The 16,890-nt window shown below is 36.1% G+C and overlaps 1 protein-coding gene across 1 annotated transcript; it reads left to right on the forward strand.

Annotated features, from left to right (window-relative positions):
* The first annotated feature begins 11,807 nt into the window (after positions 1–11,807).
* On the forward strand, positions 11,808–13,207 carry LOC113320162 (RING-H2 finger protein ATL20-like). Its single transcript, XM_026568098.1, has 2 exons — positions 11,808–12,556; positions 12,645–13,207. The coding sequence occupies exons 1-2, from the start codon at positions 11,893–11,895 to the stop codon at positions 13,091–13,093; spliced, it is 1,113 nt and encodes a 370-aa protein (XP_026423883.1). The 5' UTR covers positions 11,808–11,892; the 3' UTR covers positions 13,094–13,207.
* The last annotated feature ends 3,683 nt before the right edge of the window (positions 13,208–16,890 follow it).

Below are 16,890 nucleotides of genomic sequence, written 5' to 3' on the forward strand. Positions count from 1 at the left end.
CTTGGATATAATATATCTAAAAAACCGTGCCTTAGAATTTTACAAATTTTATATCGTTGGAAAGCTTTTTAAGAGAGCTACACAATGAGTACAAACTACAATAACAAATTTAAGCTTTTGCGAAAAAATCGGAGGCGACTGTTCTTATAAGTAAAATTTTCGAAAATTTGGTACCTAACCATTATGCAGCCACCAAAAACGATGCATAACACATTATGCAGACACGACAAAAGATGCATAAAACGTTATGCAACCATGTTTTGGTTGATGCATCTATTAATTCATGCATAACATGTTTTGCATCCATTTCCTTTGATGCATAAAAGATTATGCATCAATTTTCTTAATTCAGTGCTTACAAAAATATGGTTGCATAATGCTTTATGCATCCATTTTCTCGAATGCATAACATGTTATGCAGATATTATTGTAGGTGCATAACGTGTTATGCAGCCTTTTTTTTGTTGGTTTCCATATTAACAAAAAGATAGCACGTAAAAATATGCAAAAAAAAGGATGCATAACTTGTCATGCACCTACAATTTTTGATGCATAACGTATTATGCAACCATTTACGGTTTTGCATAACAAGTTATGCAACAAATTTCGTAGATGCATAACAGGTTATGCAACCATTTTCATAGCTGCATAAAAGATTATTCAACGATTATGACCAATACCAACACTAATATATCTGTAACTTTCCAACCAACAACATCAACTCCTCAAACTCATAAATAGTTTAGCATATCATGACCTTAAATTTATATCATTTTTCCTATCTGAAGAAAGTATATTAGTTTAATCCAAGCCTTAGTGGATTCCAACATGTTAGGGAAAAATATAGACATACTGATATATTGACAAGTATTTTACAGAAAAATGCATGCATTGAAGACCAAGCTTTATTGGTTTCTAATGCCACCTCTGAGTTATCACTAAATTCACCTCGAGATTCTATAAACACCAGAAAAAGATGAAGACGATGATGCATTCACTTGCCACCAGCAGCTACTCTAAATGATAGACTATTTTATCATCATGTTCTCCAACAACTCAATAACTGAAGTGCAGGATGAATCCATGCAATCTAAGACCTATCTTTCACTTTGACATACTATTTATCATGTAGTTTTGTATACCACTGTCACTATTTAAATGTATATGCATATCAACGTCAGTAATCACATCTGAATGACTAGTAGAAGAAGGAACCGAGAGTCTGAGTTTTAAATTCCAATACTGGTTGCTGCAGTTTCTACCGAGAGATGCAAACCTCCACCTGGCAAGTATTTCTTTGAATCCATTGAACCAACAACCAATACCCGATTTCTTCTTTAAATGCTTCAAACCCATTTGCTCAAAACCATCAAAATCCCTCTTAATCTCTTCATTCATCAATTCAAACGAACCATCACAAAAACTCTAATTTATTGAAATCTCTGTCACGACCAATTCCATCATCTACAGTTGTTGACTCTTCATCTGAGCAAAACCCGTTCACATCTCCTCCATCCACAACAAAACTCCGTATGCATCGTCACCAAAAGAAACAAATTCATCTTCGATTCCTTCTACTCAGATTTCGAATCCACCTCAATCAATCTTCGCTTCAGAGTAACGGTATCAATCTTCTTCTCAGTGACTGAACGTTGATCGAACAAACACCTTATTCCTTGATTAAAAAGAGAGAAGATTAAGGAAGAAAGAAATCACAAAAAATAAAAGTCAAACAAAGAGAAGCGAGAGGAAAAAACTAATTTTAAAAATTTCGGGTGTCCGAGAAATTTTCTTATAGAAAATGGGTGTGCGAGTAAAGTTTTTTCGCCGAGGGTTTCATAATGAAGAAATTTGATAAAATGGGTCTCACAGTAGTTTTCACTATTTTAAACCAAGCTATTCCACTCCACGACGGTCAATATTAAATTTGCCAAGATATTTATCATGTTTACTTTGACCATGTATTTCGTGAAATTGCGGAACTACGGAAGGAAAATTATCGCCGACTCGCAAAATTAATAATTATGTTAGATCAATTGGATTGGTCACAATCACATATCGATACCCTTCATGAGGTTATTCTCGAACGATACGGGTTCCGACACCAATACTTTGTTCATTAGTAATAGAATCATATCATTAATGCCTTTTATTCAGTTTTCGAAAGTTAGTTAAGATGAGGTACCAGTTGTTCCTGTTGTTGAAGATCAAAAACCAGCTACAAAGAATTAAACGTACTCCAAGAAAATTATCATGAAAGATGTATCGTACAACGTCGACAACATTTTTAGTGTTAAATAATTTATTATATGGTGTTTTAGTTTACAATCATTGACTTACTCAAAGTATATTATTTGTTGGACTGATCGTTTATAATATGACTTCTTTTAGTGAACTCGAAGATGACTTCTTTTCAAGATGGCGGGCCTGATGTAACACATATTTTTCGGTATTTTGTCGATTCGGGACAAATTCTTTTCAAGATGGCGAGTCTGATATGGGACATCCTTTAGATTTGGGATTTATATTTCTAATATTAATTATTATAATTTTATGTATTTCTTATTTATAGAATTTATTTATTTTAAGAAGGAATTTACTTAGAATGACTTTGGCTTCAAGCTAAGTTAATTAGAATATCCTTAACCGGAGTTTTATTGCTTCTCTATAAATAGGAGACAAGTTTAATTTAGTACACATGCATTATTATTATCTATCAAAATTGAGATTTCTCAATTATTCTCGTACTTTATTATAAAATTCTTTATTTACTCTTCCGTTCAACATTATATTAGGTTTACCCCAATTAATTTGGGTATACCACTATGGTCGAAGATTATATGATAGCGTATGATTATACTAATGAGTAAAATTAAATTAATCATTGACATTTATCTACCCCGAATCTACTGCTTCATACACGAATATAGTATGAGACTTTTACCATAAAGGGATTGGGAAAAAGGTTAAAATTCCAAAAATAAATAATAAAAAAAAAAAAAAAATAGAGTCCTCATCATCTCAAAACAGGAAACTAAGACGAAAAGGTAAAATATAGCCGGAAAAATGGCATACATGTCCCTGAAATGATGACGTACATTCATGCACGTTTTTTAGAGTGCACTGATAGTGTGTTGGGTCAGTCAAATGGACACGTTGTTATGCAGTTAACGGTCAACAATACATTTTAGTACACTCCAATAAGAGCGCATCCGCATATATGGGTCAGACAACTAGACTCAACGTTAAGCATTCAACGATCAACGTTACATTTGGGTGGGAAACTGGACTCAACGATACCTCATTTGACTAAAATGGTTGTTAAAAATCTATTTTGGAGGGAAACAAGGATATTAAACGGTTACTAAAAAGTCGAACACGTTACTCTTGAAATTTCCAATCATGAACGGTAAGTGCAAGAATTTCACCTTTTTTTTAATTGCTTTCCGGATCAACAACTTTATAAATATGACAAACCAGATGGATGCTAGATTTTCGTTTTTTTTTCTCTTAACCAGGGTTTCAGGTTTAGATTTACTTCACTTTTAAATATTTGGGCAGAAAGACGCATAAAATATTTAAACGAAAATTTAGAACAAAATCTAATAAACGAGAATGATTGCGAACCCATATCAGCATATATGATTATCCCCATATATTATCGTATTCCAAAATCATTCCATTTTTTTTCCTTTTTTGAAGAACTAAAAGTAATGATCATGCAAAATCACAAAGAACAAAAAAATTTAGGGGATGCAAAAATGTTAAAATAGGCTTAACTGTAACTTTTTTATTTTAAAGGGCTTAAAATGAGCTTTGGAGCCAGCTAGGCAGGGGTGCAACTGCACACCCTTGCAATGGACTGGCTCCGCCCCTGTGTCAGACTATTATCAAACTGTGCCTTGGTTGAAACATTGATTTGTTGACCATTTAACCCGGCAGTATAAAGAATACTTCAAATGACAAAACGGGTATCGATCACTCACATTAGTGTTGGTTATAGTCATATGTAGTTTATACATGGGGTTGCATTTATTTAAATCTAGAGTTGTATTTAGTCACCACCTAAGAAGTATAAAACTTCTTTTCAAATTAAGTTCCAAATATAAAAATAGAAGGTTAATTTTTCGTGACATAATATTCTTTTTCTATGAACTCCGAAGACTCATTTCTGTTTCAGAACTTCACTTTTGATATTCAAACAACCTTTAGCTTTCAAAAAATGACTTGGTTGGGATATATCTAGATTAATTGGGTATACCCATTTTATTTCCATCCAAACTAGTGTGTTAAGGGATGTCTAAAAGGTGTTAAAAGACCAAATTGTCCATACTAGAAAATCATTCCGACAAAAACATATTCAAAAAATTTCAAAATCTTTCTTCAAAACTCTAACTATACATGATGAGATCAAAAAAAAAAAAAAAAACGAAGAATCAAAACGGATCGAAAGTCGGCAAGGTTTCTTTTGTCGGCATGGTATTGTTGCAGCTGTAACAATAAAAAAACACTCAAAGAAGATGTGAAGAAGTCAGAATTAAAATTTCTGGACGGTAAATAAACACTAAAATGGACAGCAAATAGAAGACAGAGTCACGTGTTCAACACGCTGTCCTTAACACAATAGTTGACCGGTACGCCTGAAGAATGAGTGATGCTTATACCCTTTGGTCAAGTTGTATCCAGGATAAAACTGTCTGTTACAAGTATTGTTATCACTACAATACTTGCCCACTCATACGAACTTAACATCAAAGCACGGAAGAAAAGAAAAGACCACACAGAGGGAGAGAGACGAAAAGAAGAGGGTAGTAGCTCTTCTGGACACAAAGAGAAATGAAGAAGAAGAGTTCTTTTTATAGGCGAACAGAGGAGGTGAAATCAATGCACATTAGTGTGCGAAATAATTTTGCATGCGAAATAATTTTGCATGCGAAATAATGCTGTCAAGATGTCGACATAATTTTGTCATCAAACAGTCAAAAAACGGTAAGAAATGTCGACACGCATGCAAATAAATTCGTTAGAAAATTTGTTTTCATTAAGAGAATAAATTCGCCCAGGTCACACACACCCCACATTTAAGAAATAATTTATTTTGATTTTCAAAATGTTTTAGGAAATAATTCAAATTAATTATTTCCAAAAATGATTAGTCTTGGTTGACCAGTCAGTGACGGAGGCCCGAGCCCGAGCCATACGCCCAGGCCTTAGTAGCGACAAAAATATTTCTCCCCACCCGTTCCACCCACATTGTTTTACTAACTATCCATAATGGAATAGCTATATAGTGGACTAACTATCTAGTTATACCCAATGTGGGACTTTCATTCACTCATATGAAAATGACTAAGTTCCCTTAGAGACCCAAGGTCCTAAGTTCCATTCCCACCAAGACTATAAAACAAAACAATAAACTCATTTTCTCCAACAATCCCCCACATGAATGAAATACCGACAAAATCAGAAAACGGAAAGTGAGAAATACTACTTAGGCAAGAGGTGTCCATGAGGTCTTGAACCTTTGCTTAGTGAGAAATTGCTGGAACTACTTGATGGACAGTGAACGCGATGTCTTGAAATGCCATCGTTTGGTGTAGTCCGCGATAATAACCACGCGTGATATCTCTCTAGGTGTTGTCAAGTTCGTGTCGTTGTGTCCTTTTTGGCCCTGCACAAATCCCGTTTCTCAGAATGCTCTAGAGAATCAGCTCTATTCTCATAGGAAGCGACCCACTTCCACATTCAGATAGGTGAGTTCCATCAAGAGTGTTTACTGCTACACCCCACTTCAATCTTAAATTGAAACTATATAACTCATTAAGACTTAGTTTAAAGTCAGCCTTCTCATGCAGTCACAAAATCACGTCTACACCATAGGGAAGGGGGAGAGAATGAAATTCTCTGATAGTGTTTACCTTGACCCACCACAAATTAGTTTCTTATTCAAAATCTTGATCTTGGGATCTCCAGTCAGCAAGGTTGAATATCCTTCATGGCAAGTTTATTTAATGAGCCTAAGCCCCATCCCCTAAGATGCATTATTAACTATCTCCTTGGACAAACCTTTCGTCAAAGGGTCCGCGATATTCTCCTTGGACTTGACCCAATCAATGGAAATAACGCCTTTTGAGATTAGTTGTTTTAGGGTATCATGTCTTCTCTTTATATGTATAGACTTCCCATTATATTAGATGTTTTTAGCTTTGGTTATGGTAGATTGATTATCACAGTGTATAGATATAGCTGGCACAGGCCTATGATAGAGAGGAATGTCTTCTAAAAAGCATCTTAGCCATGCGGCTTCCTCTCCTGCTTTATCTAACGCAACAAACTCAGATTCCATAGTGGATCGAGCTATGCAGGTCTGTTTGGAACTCTTCCAAGAAACAGCCCCACCTGCTAGAGTGAAAACATATCCACTCGTAGACTTGGACTCCTCTGAGTCTGATATCCAGTTTGCATCAAAAACTCCCTCAAGGACGGCAGGATACCTTTCATAATTCAAACAAGAGGTCAAAGTGTATTTCAAATACCTCAACACTCTAAAAGGTGCATCCCAATGTTCCTGCCCTGGATTACAAGTATACCTACTTAACCTACTCACAGCATAAGCAATGTCCGGCCTAGTACAGTTCATCAAATACATCATACTTCCTATAACTCGAGAGTATTAAAGTTGTGATACTCCATTACCCCTATTCTTTTTGAGTTTACAACAAGGATCATACGGAGTATAAGCAGGTTTACAATCAAAATGATTGAATTTTCTAAGCACAGATTCAACATAATGAGATTGACTAAGACTACCGTTAGAATTTCTTCTAATTTTCATCCCTAAGATTACATCTTCGGAGCCTAAGTCTTTCATGTCAAAGTTCTCATTCAGCATGCTCTTAGTGGAATTAATTAGATCCATGTTTGTACCAAGTCTAAGCATATCGTCAACATACAAGCATACAATCACACAAGCATCATTCACAAGTTTAGTATAGACACACTTGTCAGATTCATTGATTTTAAAACCACTAGAAAACATTACATGATCAAATTTTTCATGCCATTGTTTAGGTGCTTGTTTCAATACATACAAAGATTTTTTCAGTTTACAAACTTTGTTTTCACAACCTTTCACTACAAAGCCCTCAGGTTGTTCCATGTAAATTTCTTCATCTAATTCACCATGTAGAAAAGTTGTTTTTACATCCATTTGATGTATCTCTAGGTTATGAACCGCAGCTATAGCAATTAACATCCTAATGGAAATAATTCTCGTAACGGGTGAGTAAGTATCAAAGAAATCTACACCTTCCTTTTGTTTGTATCCTTTAACTACTAACCTAGCCTTGTATTTTTGAATAGTTCCATCTATGTTACGCTTCCTCCTGAAGATCCATTTACATCCTATGGACTTACACCCTAGAGGTAAATCTACTATCTCCCATGTATCATTCTCTTTGATGGATTCCATTTCACTAATACTGGACTCTTTCCACCATGGAGCTTCCGGTGAAGTCATGGCTTCTCTATAAGTCTGAGGATCAGACTCTGCTACTATTCCGAAGTCAGGTCCAAATGAGGTTTTGGTTCTAGCCCTTTTACTTCTCCTAGGATCAGTTTCTACTTCATCTTCCTCTAAAGGTAAAGCTTGACTGGTTGAAGGGACATCTATGGGATCAACACCTCACTTGCGAGAGTCAGTTTTTAAAGGAAAAACATTTTCAAAAAACATACCATCCCTAGACTCCATAATAATATTCACACCAATTTCAGAAATATCAGAACTCACAACCATGAACCTATATGAAGGTGTATGCTCAGGATACCCTATGAAGACACAGTCAACAGGTTTGGGTCCTATCTTGGTTGCTTTAGGTTTAGGGATCTGGACCTTAGCCAAACACCCCCACGCTTTGAAGTATGCTAAAGAAGGTTGTCTACCTTTCCACAATTCATATGGAGTTTTATCTGATCCTTTAAAAGGTACTCTGTTCAGGATGTAGCAGGCTGAGAGGACAGCTTCCCCCCACGAGTTCGAAGGCAATCCTGAACTAATTAACATGGCATTCATCATCTCCTTAAGGGTACGGTTCTTACGTTCAGCTACACCATTTGACTGAGGTGAATAAGGAGGGGTAACCTCGTGTATTATGCCATGTTCTACACAGAAATCTCCTATAAGAGTTATGTACTCACCACCACGGTCAGACCTAATGGTTTTAATGGTAGTATTCAATTGGTTTTCAACTTCTAATTTATACCTTTTAAAGGCTTCTAAGGCGTCATCCTTACCTCTAAGCAAATAAATATGACAGTACCTAGTCCAGTCGTCTATAAAGGTAACAAACCATTTCTTACCACCTCTCGATTTCATGTCAACTAGGTCTAAATGAACTAATTCTAAGGGTTTAGAATTTCTGTGAACATTTTTGCTAAAAGGTTTTCTAGCATACTTTGATTCTACGCATATTTCACATTTGTGTTCCTTTTCGAAACTAAATTTGGGTATGCAGCCTGCATCAACTATTTTAAGCATTGACGTATAATTAACATGTCCAAGTCTACCATGCAAAACATTCAAAGACTCACAAACATAAGCATAAGAATCATTCTTATTCATAACAGCAGAGTTTACATTAAGCTTATACAGACCCTCAGTCTTATAACCCTGCCCCACATAATCCTTACCCTTAGTTACAACACATTTCCCAGATTCTATTACAATTTTAAAACCCTTATCATCTAAAACAACACAAGAAACAAGATTTTTGCAGATGTCCGGAACATGAAGAACTTCATTCAATGTGAGAGTCTTGCCAGAAGTGAGTTTGAGCCCAACTTTGCCTTTTCCTACAACCGCAGCTGCAGATGAGTTACCCATATAAAGTTTTTCTCCTTCCCGTACCTTATTATAGGAGGTGAACATATCTCTGTTTCCACAGACATGTTTGGTAGCACCAGAGTCTACCCACCAGTCTCTCACATTTGTTATCAAATTGACTTCAGACACCGTGCCAGAAAATTCATCTTTGTTGTTTTCAACCAAATTAGCATTATTTTTCTTTTTAAGGTCCTTACGGTTTTTACAGTGAACCGCCATATGGCCAGGATTACCAGAAGCATAACAATTACCCTTAATTTTATTAATGCTAGATTTGGGTTTCTGAAACATACCTTTCTTGCTGGGAGGTTTCTTGGAGTTGTTTCGGTTCTTATCAGCATTGAAACCTTTGTGTTCAGTCACATGAGCTTTGTTAGACATGTCCCTTGCAGAAGAAACATTTTTGTCCTTGGCGCACAACAATTCTTCTACTTGAATCTTCATACCCAAATCAACCATAGTAAACTCAGCAGTTTCATGTCTCAGTTTCTTCTTGTAGTCGGACCAGGAAGAAGGCAATTTCTCGATGACAGTAGACACTTGAAAAGTTTCATCAATCACCATACCTTCCGCAATAATTTCATTCATAATTTGCTGGAGTTCAAGGAATTGATCAACCACAGATTTGTCATTCACCATTTTATACTCATAAAGCCTAGCTACCAAGAATTTCTTACTTCCAGCAGTTTCAGCTTGGTATTTTGCCTCCAAAGCATCCCATAAATCAAAAGCATTAAAGTTCTCTTTTGCAATGTAGAAGTCATACAGAGCATCTTCCAAACAGTTCAGCATATGATTTTTATCCATATAGTTCTGCCTAACCCAATCCTCCAACTCAAGTTCACGTCCCATATCCTTCAAACCCTCATCATAAGGAACCAAAACATAATGATCTAGATCATGATAACTCAGAAAAAATAACATCTTCGATTGCCATCTTTTGAAATCTTTCCCAGAAAATTTTGCTGGCCTTTCAACATCGTTCTTACCCATTGTTACAGACAGAAATAAACTATTGTGTTAAGATTGTTGCGGCTGTAACAATAAAAAAACACTCAAAGAAGATGTGAAGATGTTAGAATTAAAATTTCTGGAAGGTAAATAAACACTCAAATGGGCAGCAAACAGAAGACAGAGTCACGTGTTCAACACGCTGTCCTTAACACAATAATTGACCGGTACGCCTCAAGAATGAGTGATGCTTATACCCTATGGTCAAGTTGTATCTAGGATAAAACTTCCTGATACAAGTATTGTTAGCACTACAATACTTTCCCACTCATACGAACTTAACCGCAAAGCACGGAAGAAAAGAAAAGACCACACAGAGGGAGAGAGATGAAAAGAAGAAGATAGTAGCTCTTCTGGACACAAAGAGAAATGAAGAAGAAAAGTTCTTTTTATAGGCGAACAGAAGAGGTGAAATCAATGCACATTAATGTACGAAATGATTCTGCATGCGAAGTAATGCTGTCAAGATGTCGACATAATTCTGTCATCAAACAGTCAAAAAACGGTAAGAAATGTCGACATGCATGCAAATAAATTCGTTAGAAAATTTGTTTTCATTAAGAGAATAAATTCGCCCAGGTCACACGCCCCCCCACATTTAAGAAATAATTTATTTTTATTTTCAAAACGTTTTAGGAAATAATTCAAATTAATTATGTCCAAAAATGATAAGTCTTGGTTGACCAGTCAGTGACGGAGGCCCGAGCCCGACCCATACGCCCAGGCCTTAGTGGCGACAAAAATATTTCTCCCCACCCGTCCCACCCACATTTTTTTACTAACTAGACATAATGGAATAGCTATATAGTGGACTAACTATCTAGTTATACCTAATGTGGGACTTTCATTCACTCATATGAAAATGAGTAAGTTCCCTTAGAGACCCAAGGTCCTAAGTTCCATTCCCACCAAGACTAAAACAAAACAATAAACTCATTTTCTCCAACAGGTATAAGGTTGAATACCGTGCCGACTTTTCATCTATGAAATCAGCAGTTATAGGGTCAGCACGACATTCAACCTTATACCCTTCCGACTATATTTTAGTCGGCACGATATTCATCCTTATACCTTGCCGACTATAGTTTAGTCGGCAGGTTATGAAATTAATATACCTTGCCGACTAATCATGCATTTGTAACACCTTTCTTTGTATGTCAAAAATCCTATAGTCGGCAGGGTATTTTTTTTGTCGACCTTGCCGACTTTTCATATTTTTAGAACTGAAAATGTTGATTCCTTCTATAATTTTGGGTATAAAATCGCCCAGCAGCTCTACAATCCCATATTTATAAGTGTTTGGGTAGTATGATTTCATTTCCGTTACAAGTAGCATTCTCAAAAAAAAAAAGAAAAATAAATCTCAAAAATATACCCTTATCCATGAGTTCAATCTAAAATAAAACCTAATTCCAAAATTTCAATCAACTAATTAACTAACGAAATTAATTACCCTAATCATATTTATTAATGTTAATTAATCAAGGATAGATTAATCATTTTTGTATATATGTGGTTAAGGGGCTTTGTATTTTATTTCAAAATGACCTTATTTTTTCTTGTTTGGTATACAATTAATTTGAATATACCCGAATTAAACTAGGTTTCAAAAGACCCCGGCAGAAAAAAGAAAAATACCGTTGGTGAGATGATTGGCCGTATCAGACGACCACAGTTACATGGGAACATCAAGCAAGATCAACCTAGAAAACACCCAAGACAATTTGGTAAGTGGGACCCCATTAGTCACTACTCTTCGGCTCCACATCGCAGCCAGTTGCACTATTTTAAGTAGTTGTTGATCCTTTCAAACGATTGCCTGAGTTGTTAGATCACTAAACAATTTCGTATCATTTGTTTTTTTAGCATTGATATGTCTCGAATACGCAACCAAAGACTTTATACATATTACTAGCAATTCAATAATCAAGTTGCACCTAACAAAAAAGTCTTTGTTCTTATTCACTTGCAATGAAAAATTTATATAGAGAAGAAAAAATATGCATCATTCACAGCAAATGGATGTTATAAAAATTTCGTTTTTCTTCGTCGTCTTCCTCATATTCATTCCGTATCCGATTCGAGGTGCAGAAACATGTCCGATTTATCAATGGTGTACAAAAGATGAACCAACAGTTCGATTTCCTTTTACATTAAAAGGTCGTGGTAGCGAGGTATGTGGTTCCCCCGGTTACGAACTCACTTGTAATGAGATGAATAAAACAGTACTAGAGCTTCCATTTTCCGGTAAGTTTTTCGTACGGAACGTGTATAGTTTTACGCAAAAGATTGAAATCTATGATCCAGATAACTGCCTTCCAAAACGTATTTTGAAGTTGAATCTTTCCGGTACACCTTACGAACTTGGTGCTTCGTATCGAAAATATTCGTTTCTTAACTGCTCTTCATCGATTGATAGTCTGCTTAATATTACAAAATTGGTACACATCAGTTGCCTAAGTAGCTCCACACATACCGTCATCGCTACAAACGTTTCGATTGCCAATATTGCGCCGTTCAATACAAGTTGTTTGCTAATTGCCGATGTTTCGGTTCCAATTTCACCGACTGAGGACGACGGTTCACTCGATTTGAATGAGAGTTTTTTTCTGTCTTGGCCATGGCTTCAGTTACCACCTTATCTCACTAGGCCACCAAAGAGAGGTATTCCGTTTTTACAAACTTTCACATGAGCTTTACATAAATAATTCAGCTCCCGATAGATCTCGGCTGATCTTAGTTGGTTTTGCAGGTAAACGAAGAACAATTCTCCTAAGTACTCTTCTCAGCATTTTCATCGGATTACCACTTTTGACAATTTGCCTATGTTTCTGCTGGCCCCCCATAATCAATTGGTATAAATGTCTACGCGCCAGACGTGCTCGCAGGAGAGCTACTTCGTATGCAAGCCCTGGCCCTGTTCACCCACTACCCGCAGTTATTCCTCGACCTCCTCCGATCGTGAGAACCGGCCTCAGTGACTCTACGATACAATCTTATCCGCAGGTAATTCTTGGCGAGAGCGGACGACTTCCTAATCCAAATGATACTACTTGTGCGATATGTATAGCAGATTTTGAAGCTAAGGACGCATTGAAGAGTATGCCAACATGTAACCATTGTTTTCATGCTAGCTGTTTAGAGCAGTGGCTTCGAGTGAATGCAACATGTCCTGTTTGCCGAAAATCTCCACTTCATTAACTGGTGCTGCTGCAGCAGCATAAACATTAATATTAATTGTAATTTGTAATGTAGCGTACGCGTGTGATTTTAATACAATAACTTGTACATACTTGCTCTGGTTTCAGTGCAACATTTAAGGCGCCTTTGTCTACGCACTTGAGGTCTAAGAATGATTAGAGAAGCGTTTGGGTGTCGATCAAAAAATTCACCCGAGTTGACTACCCGACTGTTCACAGAAATCAAAAGAGTTGAACTTGAGATTACTAATATAAGCCAAACTTTTGGATTCTTTTCCCGATCAATAAGAAACAAGAGCCCATTTATTTGACCTTAAATTGAAAACTTCTGCTCACCCATTTTAGATGGATTGGAGTATACCCAAATTTAAGTGACCTAATAACAAGGTTAAGGGTGACCAAAAGGAGTATAGTTACGAAAATAACATTTACAATTATAATTAAACCTTCACCTGTTCATCTTCTCATCTTCCTCTCCCCAACCAAACAACAAGATGGTCCCTCTCCATCCGTCTTTATAATTCAACGGAAAATACTGGTGGGTCGATTAATTTATAAGCTAGCAGGTAGTGAGTCGTTGGATGGAAAATGGACGTACATGATATTTTTAGTTTTCCTTTGCAACAATAAGTGCTAGTTATTAAAGAGGAAATATTTCTAAAAGGTCCTCCAGCTTAAACTATTATTATTAGCTCACCTTACCTAAATCCTTCATCTTCACTACACGAATTTTGCAGTCCCACAAAATCAAGATCATGTTTAAGTAAAGTGAAACTAGGCCGATCAGAGCAACCCTATAATTTTGATTTTGTACTCTGGAAAAATACTTGGCTGTTAGTGCTACTAATTTTGAAGAAGAAGAAGACTCTCCAGTCTCCATTAATGATCGTTGTCCTTTTCAGAGTTACTCCATATTTACACAACAACGATCGGAACATTGCACCCCAAAAACCACCGGAAGAAGATGAAGGAAGGCTAGCAAAAGCGCCTGCCTGGACTTGCCTCTGCTAATTGCCGACTTTAAGGCGCCTTTGTCTACGCACTTGAGGTCTAAAAATGATTCGAGAAGCGTTTGGGTGTCGATCAAAAAATTCACCCGAGTTGACTACCTGACTGTTCACAGAGATCAAAAGAGTTGAACTTGAGATTACTAATATAAGCCAAACTTTTGGATCCTATTTCCGATAAATAAGAAACCAGAGCCCATTTATTTGACCTTTTATCGAAAACTTCAGCTAACCCATTTTAGATAGATCGGGGTATACCCAAATTTAAGTGACCTTGTAATAAGGTTAAGAGGCGACCAAAAGAAGTTTAGTTACGAAAATAACATTTACAATTATAATTAAACCTTCACCAATTCATCTTCTCCTTTTCTCTCCTCTCCTCAACCTAACAACAAGTTGGCCCCTCTTTGTTCGTCTTCAACATTCAACGGACAATACTCGTCAATTAAATGATGATATTGAGAAAGTAACTGATTATATAAACTCATTTCTGTATTTCAATTTGTTGTTTTCATATAAAATAAAATCAAAAAAATTAGAAACCCTGAAGTTGCAGTTATGTGGTCGTTAGGGTATCCGTTCGACGACTCTGATAACGTTTCATCTTTCGTTTTAGTTGTTACCTTCCTAGGTTGAATATCGTGATGACTATTCATTTATGGAAGTGAGAGTTTACATGGTTATAATGATATACAACCTAATATCTTGACGACTACTGATGTTGTATTATTAGTTGTCTGGGTTTGAAAATCCCAACCTGCCGACTAATCACTTTCAGAAATAATTTTTCTTGTGTATTATTAGGTCATTAGTCGTCGCCTTATTGGGATGATAACTTGATGACTAAGTGTTGGTCATCAATTTATAGATTATCGACCATGCCGACTAATAGCTCACCAAAACATGTTTTCCCCGTGTTCAAAATGGTTTTTAGTTGGTATGATTTGTTTTCACTAAATTGACGACTAAATTTTGGCCGTTCCCTAATACAATTTTCGACCCTGACGACTAGGCCCATAAGATATTAGTCGTTATTAACTTGTTTAGTCGAGCATGGCGACCTTTCATACTTTCTGTTCTTAAAGTGTTGATTTCTTCTGTAATTTGGAAAATGAAACTATTAAACTGCTTTGTAATACCCTTTTTAGACTAACCTTTATGGGCTAGATTGAACTGCTAGATTGGCCAAAAAGTGTGGCAAATCAAGAAAAAAAGTGTGGGAAAAAAGTTATCACTACTTCTGGATACTTCTCTCCTAGCATTTGCTCGCAGTCCAACTTGCAGCGAGATTGAAACGCTGAATTATTCAGCGCTCAAAAGGTGTTCCGAACGCTGAATGATTCAGCGTTTAGCGAATGTTCCAAGGCATCAACACTGAACAATTCAGTGCTCCCTTGGACGTTGTTCCATCCAGCGTTAGCAGTCGACACTGCACCATTCAACGCTTGACTCTTTTTTCACCAATGGTTATATTTTTTCCAGAATTTCATTTTCTAGATGTTTGGCAATTTTTTCCAATGGTTATTTGTTTCAAATTTGAGTATTTACCAAAGTAAAGGGAAATTTTTAATTACATTGCAAAACAAGCACTACAAGAAACTTCATGTACTGCAACACGTCGAATGTATGGCAAGAACCCACTTTTTGTGTTGCAACATCCTTTTGCCACATAAAAACTTTTGCCACACTGTGTGGAAACAAACCGTGTGACAAGAAGTTGTTGGCACACCTTTAATATAGTGAGGAAATAGATAGGTTTTATGCCATACCAAAAGGTGAGGCAATAACATGAGGCAAAAAGCATTTTTTTAATTTAATTATTATTTTATTTTCAGTTTTATTTTATTTATATATAGGTTTTATGCCACGTCAAAAGGTGAGGCAATAACATGAGGCAAAAGGCATTATTATAATTTAATTATTATTTTATTTTCAGTTTCATTTTATTCTAAAAATCTGTTGCCACACAGCTAGTGATGCAATAATGTGCGGCTAAAAACAATTTTGTTTAATATATAATTTTAATTTTCTTTTATTTAAAATGTATTTTTGCCACACCAAAAGCCTGATTGCAGCAACAAAATATCTATTGCAACATGTTCGCCAACGCGTTCATTAACAGAGGCGTTATACAGTAAAATTATATTAAAAAAAATCATTTTACTCGCATGAATTAAATCAGAACAAAGAATTCAAATTGACGAAAAATATCTGTTCCAGAGTATGGTGATTCCAACTTTGACATAAGAAAAGATTTACACAATCCCCAAGTAAACAAACTTCAAAGAAACTTTAATCTTCAAACTAGACCTATTCAATGCTAAATCCATCCCAGCCGTCCACCCCTAGGCCTCGCGCTCTTGCTAAGAAGATCAAACAAACAACAACAAGAAAAAAGAACATCACAGATCAAAACAAACACCAACAAGTAAAAAAAACATCAAGGAATGGCAGAGAATCATCATGTCTAAAAAGATTGGGCTATAAGAGAAATATTAAATATAACACCAACATGCAAAGCGTAAATATCATACTAACATACCAACAATTAAGTACAATTCGGCGGTTCTTTTCCTTATTGTCCTAGAGATAGAAAACGTGATGTGCTTGCGCTGCTAGAATAAAAGGTTGAGTTTTGGCTATAGTTCTTGAAAAATTCAATGATGTAAACCCAAATGCATCTCGATGCTTCTTTCTTGACTCGGTGATATCCCACCAATGACATTTGAATAAAACAACTTGGTTTCCATCACGATAATGTAACACCACGACTTCATATAATCTACCGTAG

This window comes from Papaver somniferum, chromosome 11 (assembly GCF_003573695.1).
Source record: "Papaver somniferum cultivar HN1 chromosome 11, ASM357369v1, whole genome shotgun sequence".
Classification (NCBI taxonomy): domain Eukaryota; kingdom Viridiplantae; phylum Streptophyta; class Magnoliopsida; order Ranunculales; family Papaveraceae; genus Papaver; species Papaver somniferum.

Bases quoted from the DNA above. Each gene is read 5' to 3' on its own strand.
- LOC113320162 (XM_026568098.1), top strand. From the start codon at position 11,893: ATGCATCATTCACAGCAAATGGATGTTATAAAAATTTCGTTTTTCTTC. The intron at 12,557-12,644 runs GTATTCCGTTTT...TTGGTTTTGCAG, and splicing joins CACTAGGCCACCAAAGAGAG to GTAAACGAAGAACAATTCTC.